Raw genomic sequence first — 20,473 nt, 5'->3', positions numbered from 1 at the left:
ACCATGGCACCGCGCCCTATGGGTCCATGTGCTGAACTGGTTGGCGTCTCCCATGTGCATATGATGGGTCACAGTGGCAGTCGCCGGCCAATTAACAACTCCACTTCACATTGGACCCAGACATACTGGTTTCTCTTATTTTTCAATTTTGTCTTGTTTGGTGAAATAGCGGGAACAGTTGCATAACAGGGAGGTAATCGAGATCTGCATGTGATTATATCCAGGGGGAGGGGCTACAATAAGTGCGCACCATGTGCAGCGGGGTTGGCATCTAACACATGGTTTTAGCCCCAGTGGTGGCAGCATTCCCATTTCAGTTTTCAAACTTGTCCATTCTACAAGTCTCTCCAACGTCTGTTGCTTCTCCGCCCTCTCAAATGTCACGATCTTGGGATGGAATGCATCATCAGGAACAGAAGGCTACCATGTACACAAAAGTTGGACTATTTTGGCCTGGTTCAAACATGAAACATCTACAGCTGCTTTGGTTTTTTAGCAGGTTTCCCATTTAAATTAAATTGCCCAATCTCAAATATTACACAAGCAAAAGGAAGAAACAAAGAAATGGATCCAACCCAGTTGCAGTGCACGTAATCTGGTTCGATTCTTCTTAAAAAATTTATCTAACAAACCCATTTTCTGGTGTAATAAATACTGGAAAGCCAAAGCGATTTGTCTCCTCCTTTCCTCTACTTCCGTCTATTGAACTCAATTATAATGATACGATATGATATGATGATGATTTGATGATTGATAAACAATACAAGTATATGATTGGGGTTGAGGATGGTAGGTGGTAGCTGATCTTAAACTAATTAAAAGCACCCATTTACAAAAGGAAACAAATCACATCGTCAGACCGAATTTGAACAACTAAAGGGTTCATCCCTATGGAGGAATTCACGAGTGTCGCGTTTCACTGTGGGAAGCTGCAGGCCGAGTGTTCAGAAGGGGCTGAAGAGCTTTCACTACAATGCTCATATTAGGTCGAAAATCAGCTTCATATTGCACGCACAAGGCAGCAACAGCAGCGAGCTGTTTTCAACATGTAATGTGACGAGAAACATCATCAGTTAGACTTGGAAGCAAAGCAGTGCACCAATATCAACGACAAGTTAAAAGTTTGTAATTCAGCAAAATGCAAACCAACTTGGAAAAAGCTAGCAAATGCCAGAAGAAATAATTAACGTTGACAAAGTCCAAAGATAAATATCATCTCCATCAATACCTTTGCAACTGCCTTGGGAGGGTATTCTCCATTCAGTCTAGCATCAACACACTGCTTCACCTTGTCTTCACTAAGTTTTGGGGTTGCCTGATACAGTCCAGAATGGTGTAAGGATAAAGCTTGGAGATATGTTATAAACATGACAATAACGAAAAAGACATAGATGAACATAAAGTAATAGTACCCATGTCACAAGACTCTGTTGTCCACGTGGCAATGTATGATCAACAGGTTTACGTCCAGTTAAGAGCTCCAGCAGGATAACACCAAAGCTGTAAACATCACTCTTAGAACTAAGCGTTCCAGTCATTGCATATCTGCCATCAGGAATCACAAGCAATTAGATCAGTTTAATACTGTCATGTGTGGTTGGTTTGTATCTGACGAAGGACAACTATAAGAGAGAGGACGTATTAACTTAGTGACTATTCTTTCTAGCTCTGTTCTTAATCTGCATTTTCGATTAAACTGATCCGTTACTATTATTCAGCAAGATGCAAATTCGTTAACTTAATGAGATAGCCTTACGTAGTTATGAGGTGGTGAGCACCAGATTAATGCTGCCTTATTCGGAGGAAGAAGCTTAAACAGAGGTGAAAATTATAGTAATAGAATATAGAGAAGGCAAGGTGAAGGAGCAACATAATTACTCTGGAGCATGATAACCAAAGGTTCCAAGAACCCGTGTAGAATGGAGACGAGCTGCCATATCGGGGGCTTGATTTGACAAATCAAAATCAGCAATCTTAGCAACATCATCATCAAAAAGAAGTAAATTGCTGGACTTAATGTCACGGTGGATTATATGAGGCCGTGCCTTCTCGTGCAAATATTCAAGGCCTTTGGCTGCCTCAACTGCAATTTTGACTCTCTGTGTCCATGATAGAACTGGACCTGGCTCTGCTCCTTTCACACCTTTCTTTCCTATATAGTTCGTTCACAAATTGGATGATTGTATCACTAGTATATATTCAATTCAACAGGCAAAGATATCTTGTTATTCATTAAAACTGAAAATCACGCCTCCTTTCATTTGATAGAATGAAATAATAACTACAGAGGAAGAGGATAATGATATGATGTCACGTACCATGAAGCATATCATGGAGAGATCCATTAGGAGCGTACTCATAGGCCAGGACACGGAGAGAGCCATCAACACAGTAACCAACAAGCTCAACCACGTTATCATGTTTTAGTCTTGACACCATGGATACCTGTTAAGTTATGTGATTTGAATTTGAATACTGTCTTGTAATACATGTCTGCATTTTTTTTTTATATAAAATGAAATTTCTTTAGGACCGACCTGCGCTAGAAATTCCTGGTCTGGCTGCTTACTGGAATCCAACTTTTTGATGGCTGCAGCCTGCCCACTTTTGAGAATGCCATAGTATACTCTTCCGTGAGACCCCTCACCAATTAAGGATTTTGTACCAAAATTATCTGTCATTTCCTTAAGCTCATCCACTGAAATTTTAGGGACGGCAATAGGATGAATGGTAACAGACTGTGTATCCCTTGTTACTGCTTCTTGGACTAGATAACCTCCAGCAGTATTGCCTACATGAGCACCTGCTTAGTTTCATGTTAACCAAACCAGAACTCATAATGGGTGGGAGAAAAATCAAATTTAAAGGAGGAGAAGCAGAAAAAGGGAATCTTAGGACGATCTAACACATTATTACAAAGATAGAGCTTGAGAATGTAGAATTACTTGCAGGGTTATTTGGCCTGAATGGTCCATTTTCAGAAGCTTTATGAATATCATCTTCTTCACAACAGCTGAAGCAACTCATGTGTCTTTCTCCTGATAGAATCTTATTCAATGAGTAGGAAAAAAATGAGACTTGAGCTTGCACATTTTAAAATGATTCCCTTACAACACCACAAAATAGCAGCATAAATTCCTAATGGCTGGTGTCCTATACTATTGTTGGATAAAGGAATTCTTGAGTTCAAATATTCCAAATGATTATTTTGAAGATGTATTATTAAATACCAATGACTTGTGGCAAGCAAATCAGCACCCACTGCAAATTTTGATCTCTCAGGAATTGGTCTACTTCCTCTTTACCAATAGCCTAAGCCTACCCAATGCATTCTTATTGTTCTAAACAGGGATTCTGAATTCTTCCCAAATTTTTGGTATGACGGGTGGTTTTACCGTGAAAGTAATACCGTACTGTTACAAAAGGGTGAATGCGAAAGCATATGATTAATAGTTGGCATCGAAACATATAAACCTTCCATTTCCGCAAACATCAAAACCAGAGGCTACCAGAAGGAGAAATCCATTACAAGAACAAGAACAATGTCATAACCATATGATATAATGATCAAATTAATTAAGCAATGTCTTTTTAATCATCTAAAAGCCGATCAATGCGATTCCTACTTTCACCATCAACCTCTTACTCTCATTCAAGCTTATCATATCATTCTTCTGATATTGAAAAGAACAGTTTTAAACATTTAAATTTATGCTATCATAATTCACATTTTTTTTATTACCCTCAGCAGCCAATACGAAAAGAATAGAGAAAATTCATGCTACAAGAAAACTGATCAAACACATGAACAAACATGACTAAAAGAACCAAAGAAACAAGACCCAGTTTGGAGAAAGAAGAATTAAACACAAAAAAACCATAGAAAAAGAAAAAGAAGTTACCTTGATTAGTATTAGTCTAACTTATAAAACTCGAGAGTCAGTCTCTGCGTCAAGTCTGTGTGTTAAGTTGGTATTGCTCTGCGACTTAAAACAGAGTTTCAGATTGGATTTACCAAACATACAGCAATTCTACTATATACCATAGACATACACTACTGTATTATTATTATGAGGGGAAGAGAGAGAGGAGAAAGTTTAGGGGTTGTGTGTTGGTCTGTCCTTGTCTAGTTGTCTTGACTTTTATAGCTCTCTATTCTTTGACCCTCAATTATGGGTTTTAGTGCAAAATTGGTGTATGTAACTGAATGAATGTGAATGAATGAAGTAAAAATTGAATTCACTGTCGTACTTCTTTCCTTAAATTGTGTCGTGTCCCGTACGTGATTTTCTCTGTCTTTTGACTGTTGGTTTGTGTCATGACTCAAACCATGGAGACCCTCATATTCAAACCTTAAATATGAGTAGAAAAAACATTGATTTTGTGCTTTGTTGGCTTTGCTGGAATTGGCTGGAAAGGAGGAAACCCCATGTGCCATGCCATGCCTTCGCTACAGAAATGATTCTCCTAACTGCAGATGAAAGAGCAAGGCCATCACTTTTTCTCTGATAAAAATAGCAATGGTAACTCATGTCATTATCTGTTGAATCACTTTACACAGGCTGCAGCAATCTTATCTCTTTCTTTTCTTTGATGGAATGGAAGGCTGTACCAGTCTTTAATTATCTGTAGTTGCAACACGCAATTCATTAGTCCTTTTCTTCTCTTGATGCTACATCCATATCTCGGGGCTATATTATATGGGTTGCCCAAATTTCTTGTTGTTGTACTGATAAAGTGGCCCAAGTCCACATATCTATAACGTAACATCCAAGGAAGGTTTGCCTAAACAGATGCTTGGTGTTGTGAGATAAAAAAAAAATGTATTGGTGACTGAGTGTTGATGTTGGTCTGACATATGTGGTTGAGTTTTGTTGGTTTTTAATTTTGACTCTGGATTGCAGGAGGGATAGGGTGCTGATTTTTGCTGGATTGACTCGCACCAGGTCTTCTGTTTTGATGCTCAGATTTAGCAAGAGTTGGGAACAGTGAATTTGTTCTCATGTCTTACTTATTTCTGTCTGGTTTTTAGTCTGTTGGTTTGGCTATTTTCCCGGGTTAGCGCAGGTTTGTTGGGTCCATTTGTGAATAGGGAAAGAGTTGGTTACTCTGTTTCTGCAGAATAAGGAGGGGATACTGGTGTTTTTGTTACCAGTTTGTTTTGGGAGGGTTAAGACTGGCTGCCAATCAGTGGTCTACTCTCCTTTGTTTGTTGTTGGACTCCCTCTCTGGAATGAATGATTCTTCATTTTTTTTTAAAAAAGTATTAGAATATCAATATTCCACATCATGTTAATATATTAATATTAATATTGTGTAGCAACAAGGAGGCGCCCCATCTGACTAAGACTCACCAATAGAACAAGTGTAGAATACGACAATGTTAGGAGGGCTAACGTATGTCAATGATTAATTTGGTCTTTAGGCTACATCTACATGGTAATTAAGTATATAAATTTGTGCAATTAAGTCAATTATATTTCTGAATGAATTTACTACTAGTGTAGTAGTACAATTTACCTGGCTTCTTTGGTGCTAGTGTTATAGTAATTGAAAAACCAGTAATAATAATGGTTCTTATCTTTCTAACGGAGTCCGGGTCACAATCCCATCCCATCCCATCCCATCCCATCTCCTAGTGGGAAGGACATGGTACTATATCTCCATGCCAAGGATGCTTCCTCATCCCTTCCTTTGCTTCATTTTTATCATTTGCCTTCAAAATATCTCCATTCCCAAATATTCCTCTCTCTCCTCTTCTTCAGCAAGAAAAGAGGATGACCAACATTAGTTCTATAATTTTGGACATGTAATAGCTAGTATGAATGTCCAAGTTACATAAACTTTGATCTGCATAAATTTTGAGCAATGTAATCCAGTTGTCAGCACTGCAGTTATGAGTTGTAAGCAGTCGAATTAGAAGCAATTACCAAACCAAGCCTTCTTCAAATGCATGCATGGGGGAATCAGATTGAAGAGTACTCAAGAATCGACCACCACCCCCTCCTCGTCCCTCAACGTCTCATCAATTCTTGCTACCTAATTACGACAATTTATGAGTCGTGAAGATTTTCCAACGCTGTTAAATTAACTAGGTATGCAATGCAATGCAATATCCTTTGGAGGTCCTAGATATGCAATTCTTCCTGCTCTTTCTACTTCTAGGTTGACTTCACTGCATCAACAACATGTGCTGTGCAATGGGCAGTGATGGGGTTGGCTTGGACCCCCAAATATACACGGGCTCCGCTCCGCACGACGAGCTACTCACATCCGTACATTTGGTCCAGATTGCCCATCAAGCTCCATCCTCCGTACTTCACATGAGCTGCCCTGCCAACCATTTCCTCTGGGGACCGCATCGCATCATTGATATCTACATTTTGTTTTGGATCAAGCACATGACTTCTTTGGATTCTCATTCTCTAAGGTTGTGGCTTATGCCCCAATTGTGTTCATAATTTTCTTCCCTCATTGATCTCTCCAAATCCATAAATGGAGTTCCAACAATCATGATGAGAAAGTAGAAATGCATCCATAAAGATAAAAAAAATTTAATAATTTGAAGGAAAATGGAACGATGGAGGTCGAGGGCGCTGTCCAGTAAGTACTTAGTATATATCTAACTGATGGCTCATGAACCAGTCATATTGTACCTTACACCAAGTAAATAAGGTCCACGAGGTGGTACATTCCAGCCCCTATGGCTATACCAATTGGAGAAAAAAAAAAGGACATGGTGAAAATTTTGGGGCATCTAAATCTAATCTTACCCCCTTCCCTTGTAGTTGTTTATGTTCTTATCATCTAGGCTTAGCCTTCCCTATCCAAAATAAGAATCAATCAGCTATAGTATTAGCTACTGTAGCGAGTACCGTGTACCATATCTATATGCTTGGTAATGGTGGGTCTCCACTCTCCATTCTCCATTTTAATGGATTTGCTGCTTCCATATAGATTTTGGGGTGCTATTTATTTTCACCTGATCACTCTACAATGACTCACAATTGATGGATCGAGCACCCGGGTGATTGGTCCTGATGGAAGGGGGAGGATCTTGAATCTTTAATGCAGTGGATACAAGTGATTTTTTTGTTTCAGAAAATAGTTTTAACAATTTGTATCTTGAAGTGCTTGTCAATCTTTAATGACAAGAGTATAATTGCTGCAATTTTCTTGCAGCTGTTAAAATTATTACTTCAACTCTGCATGGGCAATTGGGCAGAGCAGGGTACTGCATAAAAATGGACTCCTTGACCACTGTTGTATTCTGCAGCGTACAGAATACAGAATAATGTTATGGTTCTCAGTGGTTCACAGCTTGTGCTGTGCTTCTTTTGAAAGTAGACAAACAAAGCTCGTCTTTGATTCACAACCCTTCCCTTTGGTCAAAGTAACAAGAATCAAATCCAAGAACAAGAATGAAAAGCCTGATCTATCTTTACCCTTTATCTCCCTGTTTCAGATTTGAGCTTTGACAATGTATAGACATGGTAGAAAGCAACTGCCTTGCTTTGGCTAAAACTTGAGCGTCTCCATCATCTCCTATCACTTATATGTTGCTTACTACTAGCAAAGAAGATATATACAAGAAAAACTGTAATGAAATTCTTTAAATTTTAGGGGTACAACAGGTGTAAAGCTATGTTGAAATGCCCGAATTGAAGGCTGCGGAAAATCAATTTCTATCAGGTTCGATGGAAAAGGTAGACAACTTTTGCTTAGTAGAAGGTCGAAAACCCGAATGCCGCCCCCTTCCACTGATCAAACAAGTAAACAGAGAGAATGAAAGAGAGGGTCCACTGATGGAATGGTCTCAATCACTTTGTCCAGATTCCTCCCCGATGCTACCTAATTCTAATTGCATTTGCATTTGCATTGGAATTGGATGTGTAGCCTTGAAAAATGCACCAGCAAAACACCATGATACTTTCCATTGCTTCCTTTTCATTACTTTTTCCACTCGGCTCCCTTTCTTTTACGATTACTCCTTACAGGCACAGCCAAGGGCAAGCCAGTAGGCCATCAGCCACGGCGGCTCAGCCTCTGGGATGAAATATTGGCAGTCCCAAAGGTTAAATACGGGGTGTCCACATGTGTGAGGAGTACTATGTCACTAACATTTTATTACAGTGTTGACTTAAAGAGCGAGAAAGACACGGGTGTGGGGCTTAGATTCCTCATAAAATAAATACTAGACTCTTTTAATAAACAAAAAGTGTTGTCTTTCTCTCTTTCTCTCTCTGTCTTGCCACTGAAGCCGCATTTATATCACACAAAACTCTCTCCTAACCTCTTCCTAAATTTCCTCAGCTTATCTCCTTCGCTTCTGCTTCCAGCACAGCACGGCCTCTTTCTCCGTCTTCCAAATTCTCTCCTCTTCACACTTGTCTCTCGGGGGCTCCACTTCATCTCTCAAAGTTCTCGGCAAGTTTCTCTCTTTTATTGTTCATATATTTGTTGTTTTTATGAGGCTGCTCGTTTATGAAGGTTGTTGACCGCTGGTGATCAACTCCAATTCAGCAACTTTCTTGTAATGAAATAAAGGGATGATTTTTTTTATGGAGTTTGAGGTGATTACTGGGTTATTAGACGACTTTGGACATGTGGGCAGCCCTTATTTGGACTTATGGGTACTGTTTTTGGAATGTTCGCGGTTCAAGGGGGGTAAATAGGATAATGATTTCTGGGTTTAATCTCCTTGGACGTTTCAGCTGCTAATTTGTTAGCGGTTTAAAGTTTCATCCTTTTTTATACTGGATTCTTGTTTAATTGAGTTGGAATCTTTGCAATTTGCCTTTTTTGGGGGATTTTTGAGTTGATGAATGGATTCTAAATTTGGAGGCAAGCCTCATCATGTATATGGTCCAATGGTATCTGATTTGAAAGCAGTTGAAAAGAAGAGTGTAGAATGGGATTTGAATGACTGGAAATGGGACGGCGATCTTTTTACAGCTACTCCATTAAATTCCGTGCCATTAGATTGTAGAAGTCGGCAGTTGTTTCCTGTTGGGCCTGAAACTCCGGCAAATGCAGGTTCATCACATACTTCATCTTCTTGTTCAGAGCATAACAATCCAGGCAATGAGAAAGGAAAGAGGGAAGTGGAGAAAAGGAGGAGGGTTGTAGTTGCTGAGGATGAGGAGGTAAATGCTGATTCTGCTTCTCTTAATCTAAAGCTTGGAGGGCAAATTTATCCTATCATGGATGACGATGCAAAGTGTGGGAAGAAGACCAAGGTTACTGGGGCTGCTTCTAGCCGTGCAGTGTGTCAAGTGGAGGACTGTAGGGCTGATCTTAGCAATGCCAAGGATTATCATCGACGGCATAAAGTTTGTGATATGCATTCGAAGGCCGGTAAAGCACTGGTGGGTAATGTTATGCAGCGGTTCTGTCAACAGTGTAGCAGGTGGGTTATATTTTTGTACTATCTTTATTTCTGAAACATATAGTACCAAAAACCTGCATCTTAGAGCACTTATAATTTATGATCCTGATTCTGGCCATTAGATTGATTTCTTTCTGCGCATTTCACATAATTTCTTGTTACTTACCAGAGTTTAGATGCTTTTTCAATTGTAGTCTGCATTGCAGAAAAATCTTTTCTGTCCATTTAGATGCAACTTGCTTATACTCATGGGCAGGTTTCATGTTCTTCAAGAGTTTGATGAAGGGAAGCGGAGCTGTCGTAGACGTTTGGCTGGCCACAACAGACGTCGGAGGAAGACACATCCTGATAATGTAGCTACTGCAGGTTCGCTGAATGATGAAAGGAGTAGTAGTTATTTGTTGATAAGTCTTCTGAGGATTCTCTCTAATATGCATTGTAAGTATCTGCTCTAGCCCAAAATTAATTACCTTGCTGCTTAATTAGGAAAGTGATGTCAGTTGGTTGCATAGAAGACCTACCAAATGCTATGGATGAAATTAACACTCCTGTATTTTTTGCTTTATGCACATTGCCTTTTTCATACCTTGTCTATAAGTCAATGAAATTAGTATTCAGTTTCCTTTGTGCGACCAAATATAGATGGATTGACAGTGTTCTTGTTGGTTAACATGCTCTGCATCCCAGACAAAATGTTAGAACTTTATGCTGAACGACATAACACTGGATTTTTGAAGCTTAAAGCTTATATGACCATCCAAACTTCTATCTTAATTGGAGTTACAACATCGGTGCTGTTCCTGGGGTCTGGGGTCCTAAATTTTAGTGACTTACCAGAAAATAAGTTCCTGCAAGTCAGCTCCTTTAGCTAGATTATTGGATGGTAGTAGTTTGCAGAAAATAAAGATAAAGGAAAAGTAAACAAGTTGCTTATGGGTCTAAGAGAATTATTGTATTTTAATTACTTAAATTGTGAAATGAAATCTTAGATGTAGTGATGTTAAATTGGAAAACTTGGGACTGGATATAATTTTCAAATGGCAGAGTCTATGCCACATGATAATTCTGTAAAGCTGTTTCTGCAGTGTTCTCATCATGGCTGGTTATTCTTGGGGATACTTTGTGGCAGATTGCTGTTTAAAAACTTATTTTCAGGTACAGTTCATGATTTGAGGTGGGTGCTTGTGGTGTTGATGCCATCTAAAGGTCCAATTCCCATCACCACAGTGACAAAACTTGTGGGAGTTCTGGGTAGAAATTATTATAATCCTGGGTTAGAAAAAATTTTGAAAGTCTCCGTCTATGGTTAAGCTTTGGTAACTCTGTATTTATCAAGGAATTTGGTGCCATGAGCATTCACATTAAGTTTCAAAGAGATTGGTGATTTTGCAGATCCTAATGCTTCCCACTAAAAAATAGGAGGGTTAAAATTTACACTCGTAATGCAATTTGGGTTTGAAGATATCTCCATGTGCGTGTACTATCCTTCCCAATAGATCACATGGAAGTTGACTAGAAAGGTTTAATGACCAAAATAGATGGTTATGGTCTGATGTGGATGACAGATTTTCTGCTTTGTCCTCAACCAATCATCAAGTTGACTCTTTGATCCCCTCAATTTTCGGTTCTTTAATAGTGCCACTGAGCAGTGGCTTCTCGGCAGATTCTTGCACTTTAGTTTTGACCTCATTAGTGTTACTGTTTTAAGAAACCTGGAGGATGAGGCTACTTGTTTAGATGTTTAACTTGAACATGTAATCTTTGCTGAAAGTTCATACTTGTAAAATCATTTTGATATGCTTCCAGTTTATTCATGATATATTTTCCTTACTTTCTCTCCCACTTCCTCCTTCATTCTCCTTCCTTGACTTGAAGATCTTTTGGCTTTTGCAAAATTGCAGCTAACAACTCTGATCAAACTAAGGATCAAGATCTGCTTTCTCATCTGTTGAGGAGCCTGGCCAGTCTAGGTGGTTCAATTGATGGAAGGAACGTATCTGGATTACTTCAAGGTTCTCAAGGTGTAGTGAATGCTGCAAGGGCTGTTGGGAATCTTGAAAAAGTGACTGATGTGGTTTCTAATGGTAGTGAACATGCTAGGCCTTCTGGTTCAGCCTCTAAAATAGATGACTCTGCTAATATCCCAGATTGGCAGGGATCTATGGGTCATTGTGGGACTCTACCTGCTTCCAATTTGGCACAGAGAAGAAGCGCTAACAATGATGTTCAGGATGGAAGTCTGTCTGGTTCTCCATTTAAAATGCCGATTCCATCAGGAGGCGGCCCTCCATTTGGAGCAAATGCACCAGAGGCTACTGTTGGGAGAATCAGAATGAATAACATAGACTTGAATAATGTTTATGATGATTCCCAAGACTATGTGGAGAATTTAGAAAGATCTCTGGTCCTTAAAAACCCTGTAAATGAGACTTTGCATAGCTCTGTCCGTGTGCCAGAATCACACAAGTCAAGTCCACCTCAATTGAGTGCGAACTCAGATTCTACTTCTAGCCAGTCACCGTCTACTTCCAGTGGAGAGGCTCAGGTTTATTATCATCAGTATTATTTATTTTTGGTGAACTCAACTTCCGTTACCTTTGAAAGTACCTTTTGACTATATTTTAGGGATAGAGAGACAACAGTTGCTCGCAGACTAATACCATCTATATTATGTTATTTCAATATGTTCAATTCAATATTGTTGGAGCATAACAATGCTGACCATTGACAGAAGGCTTTTAAGTTATATTTTCCATTTTCTGTATATCTGTCTATCTATGCTTGTTGTCCATAAAGATAGACACTTTTGTACAAACAAGCAACACATATGCATGTGCCATGAAACTCTGTTTCACTTATTTTTCAGTTTTGAGGCAATTATTAGTATAAGTTATTCGGAAGGACTGTTGGACTGTCTCTTATTTATTTTCCAATGTTTTGTACATTTTGCTATGACTGAGAGAACGTAATGCAGTGAAATTAAGCAACTTGTAATGAAATGTTTTTTATTTGAGTCAAAGCTCAAGTATGTGAAGTTACTTTATAGACCTTGAAGGATTTTTTGACTTGATCATTATTTTCTTACCAATTTTCAGAGTCGCACTGATCGAATTGTTTTTAAGCTCTTTGGAAAGGACCCAAATGGTTTTCCTATTGCTCTGCGCAGACAGGTAATTTGAAGAATTGTATAGGTTCAAAATCTATTTCATAATTCTTCATGTAGTTGGTTTGATTCTGTGGATAACATTGATCTTTCAGATCCTCGACTGGCTATCCCACAGTCCTACGGACATTGAAAGCTACATAAGACCTGGCTGTGTAATATTAACAATATATCTTCGTTTAAGAGAGTCTGCATGGGAAGAGGTATGCTTTGTCACAGATGGGAAAATGGGAATCGCATTCTAATATTGAGGAAAAGCATTACTGATCCTCCTACTAACTGTCTTATATACAGCTATGCTTTGATCTGGGTTCCAGTTTGAGAAGGTTGGTTGATGTGTCCAACAACTCTTTTTGGAAAACAGGATGGGTGTATGCTAGGGTTCAGCACTCTATCGCGTTTATTTATAATGGTTCTGCTCTCTCACTCTGCTATTGTGTTTGTATATGTCTTATGTGTTTCTCTGTAAGCTTGAAAGATTTTTTAGTCACAGTTTCTCCTTTTCATTTCATTATTAACAAATTTAGTATCTTGTAGTGATGCTGCCAGTAGAAAAGCCTATGATTTATCCTATCTATGCTGCAGGTCGGGTAGTATTGGACACCCCTTTACCTCTTAAAAGCCATAAATGTTGCAGGATCTCAAGCATTAAACCAATTGCTGTGTCTGTAACAGAGAGAGCTCAATTTATAGTTAAAGGCTTTAACCTTAATCGGTCCAGCACAAGGTATTTCTTCATTCTCTTTGCATCCAGCTATACTTTCTTTCCATCCATTTCACTCTGTGAAATAGGATGTGAAGGAGCTTAGAGTTAACAAAAGCTAATATTCAAATAATTTATATGCTATTAGTTTAACTGGACAAGTACTAACTCCAGCAAGCCTCTGGTTCAGGTTACTGTGTGCGATAGAAGGAAAGTATCTGGTGCAGGAAACTTGTTATGACTTGATGCAGGTTATTGATCCTGTCAACGAACAGGATGAACTCCAGTCCCTTTGCTTCCTTTGCTCCATACCAGATGTTTCTGGCAGAGGATTTATTGAGGTGCTTCCATTGTTTGGTGTTTTCTGATCATGTTCTTTTGTCTTTTTCTTAATCAATGAGGTCCTCTATTGTCTTTTTCACTGTAAAATTTGGTTAGATATGGTAAATTACAAAAATGATAGATCTCGAGTACAAAACTGTGTAGCTTTTATAGTGCAGTTGTCGATGTGTTCTCTGTGGTTTGGGAGAGGGGGGATTGTAGATGAAAGAAAAGAAGGTAAATGAAAAAGAGGTGTTAGACCTGTTTATTTACAGCACTAATTCTTAATTTTCCATCCCATTCATGATCAAGAATAATGTTTTTCATTGCTGTCCTATACTATATAAAGGTGGTTATCCTTAATTAGTCCTATAATTAAGATCTATGGAGCCTTAATGTCTCATTTTCAGTGAAATGTTGTTACCAAATAGGCATACCATCTTGTTGGCATACTATCATATGATTTTAAATTAGGCAATCAGGTCCGTGACTTGGAAAAGATCATTAAAATGACATCCATTAAGTGCTAGTTGAGACCAAATCTTGGATGATTAAAATAAAAGAAAGACACAAATGAATAGAGAATTGCCAAAATTTTGTTTGTTTCACGCATGGATGGAGTGTTCTTTCCCCTCCCACTCTAATACAAGGATTTTGGTCATGTGATTCTATCAGGTTGAAGACCATGGACTTAGCAGCACCTTTTTTCCATTTATAGTTGCAGAGCAAGAAGTGTGTTCTGAGATCTGTACTCTGGAGGGTGTGATAGAGACAGTTGTACCTACTGTTGACATCAATAAAAATGCTGAGAAAATGGAATCCAAGAATCAAGCACTGGATTTTATACATGAAATGGGATGGCTTCTTCACAGAAATCACTTGCATTGGAGGCTGGGTCACGTGAACCCCAATTCAAATCTCTTCCCTTTCAGAAGGTTCGAGTGGCTTATGGAATTCTCCATGGACCATGAGTGGTGTGCCGTAGTGAAGAAACTTCTGGGCATTCTCTTTGATGGAACAGTTGATTTGGGGGACCATGGTTCTATTGAGTATGCTTTGTTGGATATGTGTCTGCTCCACAGGGCTGTCCGAAGAAATTGCAGGCCCATGGTAGAATTACTATTAAGATATGTCCCAGATAAAGTATTGGATAAGCCAGGATCTGAGCAGAAGCCACTGGTGGATGTAAACTACAATGGATTCATCTTTAAACCAAATGTTGCCGGGCCTGCTGGGTTGACTCCTCTTCACGTGGCAGCTAGTAAGGAAGGCTCTGAGAATGTCTTAGATGCATTAACTGATGATCCTGGATTGGTATCTCTTCATGTCTCTCTGCATATTTTTAATATATAATGCTTTATGTTGTTATTGGAAAGCATGCTGTTGAGTTTAATTCATGATCGATGTGTGCCCCTCTGCATTCGCTTTGTAGCTCAGTGATTTATGATCTTACTTGATTTCTAGATGGCTCACTGAGCTTGAACTGCTGATCTATATCTTTGCAGTCCCTCTCTCTCTCTCAAACACTTTCATTGGATTTTCTAAACAAAATATTTTTTATTTTCTTGGGGTAAAGATTCAGCAATATCTGGTGTGATATTATCTTAAGTCACTCCCTTTGGGCTCCTCTTCTGCTGCTGATCTGGGTGTGTGCCTTGTCCAGGTGGCAGTTGAAGCCTGGAAAAGTGCCCGAGACAGCACAGGTCTGACACCTAATGATTATGCATGCCTTCGGGGTCACTACTCCTACATCCACCTGGTTCAGAGAAAAATCAACAAAAGATCGGAATGTGGACATGTGGTGCTGGATATCTCCGGAACCCGGTTAGACTGCAATTCCAAGCAGAAACTATCAGATGGGACCAGAGTGGCAAAAGCAGCCAGTCTGGAGACGGAAAAGATTAAGATGAAAGCAAGGCACCAGCGTTGCAGGGCATGTGAACAGAAGCTGACTTATGGAAACAGCAGAACATCCCTGGTATACAGGCCAGCAATGCTCTCGATGGTGGCAATTGCTGCTGTCTGTGTGTGCGTGGCCCTGCTTTTCAAAAGCTCACCCGAAGTTCTTTATGTATTCCGACCATTCAGGTGGGAATTGCTGAAGTATGGGTCTAGCTAAGGTAGTTTCTAGCTACGGGCTGGAACAAGTTGGCAGTCTTTATCTTTTATTCCAGAAGCACCGCGGAACTTTAAGGATATAGATAAGTGGAAAATACACCATAAATGTATTTATGATAGTTCACTTCAATTATAGACGTATAGGAAAAGTTCCAACTATGTAGGTGTATTCTATTGATCAAGTAATCACCCCTGTTTTCTCCCAAATGGTGAATTTGTCGACACTCCCCCAGTCCCCCTACGGACTAGGATTTCTGAAATATTTAAGGAAGTTCATTGCTTCATTGCTTCGGCTTCTTTCTCGGGTGAAGTGTCTTCTGAGCTGCTATTTCATGGGGCAAGTTTTTCTTTTCTTTTTTCTAGAAAGAAGCAAATATGATGAAATCAAGTTTGGGCCGTTATTATACCCGTAATCCTCGTATCTGTTAAAATGCTACAAACACGAAGGAAAGAATCAAAACGTTGAGAAAATGGGTAGTCCTATATTTCCTGTAAAAGAAAAGATAAATGAACAGTCCCATACTACCAAGCAGTTAAAAGAGGAAAAGATATTTTGGCCAACTCAACTCAACTCAACTCAACTGCGAAGATCGGCTTCACTGGCAACTAGTTGCATCCTTTTTCCAGGCTTAGCGGCAGGTTTCATCAATTCAAAGCTGATTCATGTTTTTTTCCCCTAATAATTAGATTCCGGTCCTCAGCTCTCTCTCCGTGTCTCAAAATATCAGTCATCCCCAGCCCCTGGTGATAAGTGATAAAGCATGGCACCATCAATGTCAATGCCCCTTTCCTTCTCTTCTTCTCTGCTTTCCTCTCCTCTCCCACGCCCACGTCCAGAATCCGACTCCAAGAACAAGAGCAAGCCCAATCCTCCGCTTTTTCCATGTGCAGTCGCTGCTGTTCCGTCTTCTGTTTCTGACAAGAAGAGGCAGAGGCACTGGAAGGAAGGAGAATACCCTGGCCTATCAGTATCACACACTTTTACGCCTGGGTCTTCCAAGAAAACCCCCCTCAAGAATCTCAAGAAGAAACTCGACCGCAAGAACAACGCCAAAGCCTGGGTCTGCACCGTCACGGAAACCTTGTCCGACTGCATCCTCAAGAAGCAGTGGCTTCAAGCTCTCCAGGTCACTCTCTGCTTCTCTTCTTCTTCTTCTTCATTTCCTACCTCTGGGTGTTCAAATTCTAACATAACAATGTCTTACAACTTTTCGAATTGATTCTTATTAGTTTACAGATGCTAATTTTTTGGTCTTGCTTACCCATGCTGGTAGAAAAGTCAAGCCCCTTACTAACATTTGAAAAGTTTAGACTTTTGGGGATAAAAACAGTTCCCTTTGGCTGTCGTAGGATTCTTTTTTCTGAAATTAAACAAGTGAGTATGATTGCTTTCTTCTTGTGTGACCGTGGCCAATTTGAATATTCAGGTGTTTGAGATGCTAAGAGATCAACCCTTTTACCAACCAAAAGAAGGCACCTATATGAAACTACTTGTTCTTCTTGGAAAATCCGGACAACCCCACCGTGCCCGTCAGCTTTTTCACGATATGGTTCAAGAAGGATGTGAACCTACTCCCGAGCTTTTCACAGCATTACTCGCAGCTTATTGTCGAAACAATCTCATTGACGATGCCTTTGCAACTCTTAACCAAATGAAAACCCTCCCTTGTTGCCAGCCTGATGTTTTTACGTACAGTACCTTAATTAAGGCTTGTGTTGATGCCTCGCGGTTTGACTTAGTTGAATCACTGTATGGGGAAATGGAGGAGCGGTTGATAACTCCAAATACAGTTACCCAGAACATAGTGTTAAGTGGATATGGCAAGGCGGGGAAATTTGAGCAGATGGAGAAAGTGCTATCTGGCATGTTGGAGAGCTCTGCAAGCAAACCTGATGTATGGACAATGAACATCATCCTCAGTGTGTTTGGTAACAAAGGTCAGATTGATATGATGGAGAGATGGTATGAGAAATTCCGTAATTTTGGAATTGAGCCAGAAACACGCACTTTCAATATCTTGATTGGTGCTTATGGGAAGAAAAGAATGTATGATAAAATGTCATCTGTGATGGAATACATGCGTAAGCTTCAATTTCCGTGGACAACCTCTACTTACAACAATGTCATTGAGGCATTTGCTGATGTGGGGGACGCAAAACACATGGAATACACATTTGATCAAATGCGGGCTGAAGGGATGAAAGCAGACACCAAGACCTTTTGCTGCCTTATCAATGGATATGCCAATGCTGGTCTCTTTCATAAAGTTATTAGCAGCGTACAGTTGGCAGCCAAGCTTGAGATACCTGAAAATACCTCATTTTATAATGCTGTGTTATCTGCATGTGCAAAGGCAGAGGATTTAATGGAGATGGAGGGAGTTTTTAAACGGATGAAAGATAAGCAATGCCAACCAAATTCAATGACCTTCTCCATCATGGTGGAGGCATATAGAAAGGAAGGTATGAATGACAAGATCTATGATTTGGAGCAACTAAAACAGGAGTTTCTTAATAATGGTTCTCTACCTGAGTAGTCCACTGTAAGGAAACCAATAACAGTGCAACTGCTTCTGCTGTATTTCTCCCATGACTAAATCGGAGAAGCATGACTTTTTCTTTAACGTGACTGTGGTCTTCCTGAATTGAGTCACTAATTGATCAGCTTCTGCATTGGCCTTGTACAATGGGTGGCTGATTACTGCTTCTCCTCTTAGATCTTTTGTGACGGAAACCTTTTGGGGTTCATCGATGTTTTGATGGAAGCCGTGTGGGCATCTGTATTTTTATGTACAAAGTTGTCATAATTAGAGGTAACCGTTGGCCATCTACACCGTGGGGGTAGTTCAGTTCCTTGCAAATGCCAGGGTTGACTTTTGCTAAACCGCAAAGATGTAATGTTCCTTGTTTTTGTTGACTGCCATGTGGTGGGGAAAGAATCTGGTCTTTTAAATATAGCACATTAGATTAGACACAATTCTCTTTACGGGTTTGAGTCAGCTATTGTATTCCTTCTCCAGTTTGCCAGTTTGTCCGAATATCTTCTGAATAGTACCATATTCTTTGAATTGCCAGAATAGATGTCCTGTAACTATTGTTAAAATACTATCTAATGATAATGTCTCTGGGACGGACTTGAGGCTGCCTTTGGCCTTTGGTATTCTTTTGTTCTCTCTCAATACCATTCTTACTACTTCCTGAACAGCATATTACCTTACCCTCTACATAATTAATTTGTCCTTGAACATTAGAGGAGATGATACTTGGTGGCTCATCCATTTCAAGTGGTAACTTGTAAAAGAAGAGAAGGGCATCTATGGTGTTGGGTTTCTCTTTGGATTACATAATATTTTGAACTGGATGCAGCTAGCGTGATAGGACTCGTACCTTATTTTAAAATAAAACTTTTGGGTTTTTTTAAGCAAAAAAATAAAAATGCAATTGAGTTGGGAGGGTGCCACACGGCAACCCTCCCTCTACCCAGCTTTCACCTATTGTTATTGTTAATATGACTAGAGTGGTGGGTGAACGTGGGTGTTGAACTTTTCATTAAAAATAATTTTAAATTTAATAATAATAATAATAAATAATTTTAAATTTAAATTTAAAAAAATTATTATAATAATAATAATAATAAATTGAAAATAATTATTTAAAAAAATATATTTTTAAAATATTTTCTCATGTCTTACTAAGCAAAATTTTTTATTTAAATAACTTTTTGAAAACATTTGATTTTTAATATCTTAATATATGTTAATGTTGAAATAATCATATTTTGTTAATTAAATGGCTCTAATAACGAAATAAAATTTATATTGAAAAAATATAATATATTAAAAGTAATTATTGATAAGCGACATAATTTATATAATAAAATTATTAAAATAAAATGAATATTTTTTGAAAGTCAAAATAAAACGAATATTAATTACACTTATTAAAATTTTTTTAATTTTGATGATGAAATTTTTTAAAAAATTATCTTCAATTTTAATTACCATTTTTTATCTTATGCTTTTATAATTATTTAGAATGAATCAACTTTGTGAAAGCAATTTTAAGATCTTCCAATCATTTTGGTAAGTCATTATTCATTTTATTCAATTAATTGTTATTTTTATTATTTATTCAAATATTTTTATATTCTGTAATTTTCTTTAAATATTAATAGATAATTGACAATTGAAAGCTTCCATTTAATATAACTAGAGAAAGGTACCCACCTCAACGCGGTGGAGTGCAACTTTTTGTTACTCACATTTCAGAAGCCATGCCAAAGATTTCAAACCGTTGCGTCATTTGACGGTCTAAAACTTCTAGGTTCAAAAGGTGGCTTCACTGACTCATGGGCAAAAGAGATTTGAGTTTGATGGTTCATGGCTCTTGATATTTCTTTTGCAAAGTTTGACTCACATGGGCTGAGAGATTGAAAACGTGGCCATTGTCCTAGCTCACATAGAATGAGAAAGCCCCTTGGGTCTTCTTTTTACTTATGCAATGGACTTAGCAAGCAAAACCAGAGATTTCAAACCCTTTTGTTAAAGCCTGGGCATGAATGACAGAGGTCTGAAACTCCTAGCTTGAAAATGTGCGTTGAGTGACTCATGGGTGAAAGAGATTTCAATTTGATTCATGGACAACCGTGGTTTGACTAACTCTTCTGCGAAGATTCGTTGGGAGATTAAAAAACGTGAACAGTGATTTAACTGACACGTGGTTAAATAAGGAAGCCTATGTAATAGACGTTTCAACTCAAAGAAGGTGATACATCACACAA

General features: G+C 38.7%; 3 protein-coding genes across 6 annotated transcripts; 2 read left to right on the top strand and 1 right to left on the bottom strand.

Moving 5' to 3' along the window:
- Positions 566 to 4,099, bottom strand: LOC18603761 (pto-interacting protein 1). Of its 3 annotated transcripts, none has more exons than XM_018119723.1 (8): positions 3,903 to 4,099; positions 2,946 to 3,048; positions 2,538 to 2,791; positions 2,319 to 2,445; positions 1,879 to 2,152; positions 1,413 to 1,545; positions 1,229 to 1,315; positions 566 to 1,035 (listed from the first exon to the last, which is right to left on the bottom strand). In XM_018119723.1, exons 2-8 carry the CDS (start codon positions 3,025 to 3,027, stop codon positions 901 to 903), a joined length of 1,092 nt encoding a protein of 363 aa, XP_017975212.1. In that variant the 5' UTR covers positions 3,028 to 3,048; positions 3,903 to 4,099; the 3' UTR covers positions 566 to 900. The 3 variants fall into 3 exon arrangements, with proteins under 3 accessions (XP_017975212.1, XP_017975211.1, XP_017975210.1); XM_018119722.1 differs by having other exon boundaries at positions 2,538 to 2,803; positions 2,946 to 3,038; XM_018119721.1 differs by having other exon boundaries at positions 2,538 to 2,803; positions 3,903 to 4,098.
- Positions 8,224 to 15,977, top strand: LOC18603759 (squamosa promoter-binding-like protein 12). Of its 2 annotated transcripts, none has more exons than XM_018119439.1 (10): positions 8,224 to 9,409; positions 9,645 to 9,826; positions 11,290 to 11,933; positions 12,484 to 12,558; positions 12,647 to 12,754; positions 12,846 to 12,963; positions 13,137 to 13,278; positions 13,445 to 13,595; positions 14,251 to 14,889; positions 15,239 to 15,977. In XM_018119439.1, the coding sequence occupies exons 1-10, from the start codon at positions 8,826 to 8,828 to the stop codon at positions 15,692 to 15,694; spliced, it is 3,099 nt and encodes a 1,032-aa protein (XP_017974928.1). In that variant the 5' UTR covers positions 8,224 to 8,825; the 3' UTR covers positions 15,695 to 15,977. The 2 variants fall into 2 exon arrangements, with proteins under 2 accessions (XP_017974928.1, XP_007035971.2); XM_007035909.2 differs by having other exon boundaries at positions 9,104 to 9,409; positions 9,662 to 9,826.
- On the top strand, positions 16,097 to 18,856 carry LOC18603758 (pentatricopeptide repeat-containing protein At3g06430, chloroplastic). The gene is made up of 2 exons (XM_007035907.2): positions 16,097 to 16,820; positions 17,121 to 18,856. Exons 1-2 carry the CDS (start codon positions 16,455 to 16,457, stop codon positions 18,228 to 18,230), a joined length of 1,476 nt encoding a protein of 491 aa, XP_007035969.2. The 5' UTR covers positions 16,097 to 16,454; the 3' UTR covers positions 18,231 to 18,856.

Source organism: Theobroma cacao, chromosome 4 (assembly GCF_000208745.1).
Source record: "Theobroma cacao cultivar B97-61/B2 chromosome 4, Criollo_cocoa_genome_V2, whole genome shotgun sequence".
Taxonomy (NCBI): domain Eukaryota; kingdom Viridiplantae; phylum Streptophyta; class Magnoliopsida; order Malvales; family Malvaceae; genus Theobroma; species Theobroma cacao.
This window is presented reverse-complemented; position numbering and strand designations above follow the sequence as displayed.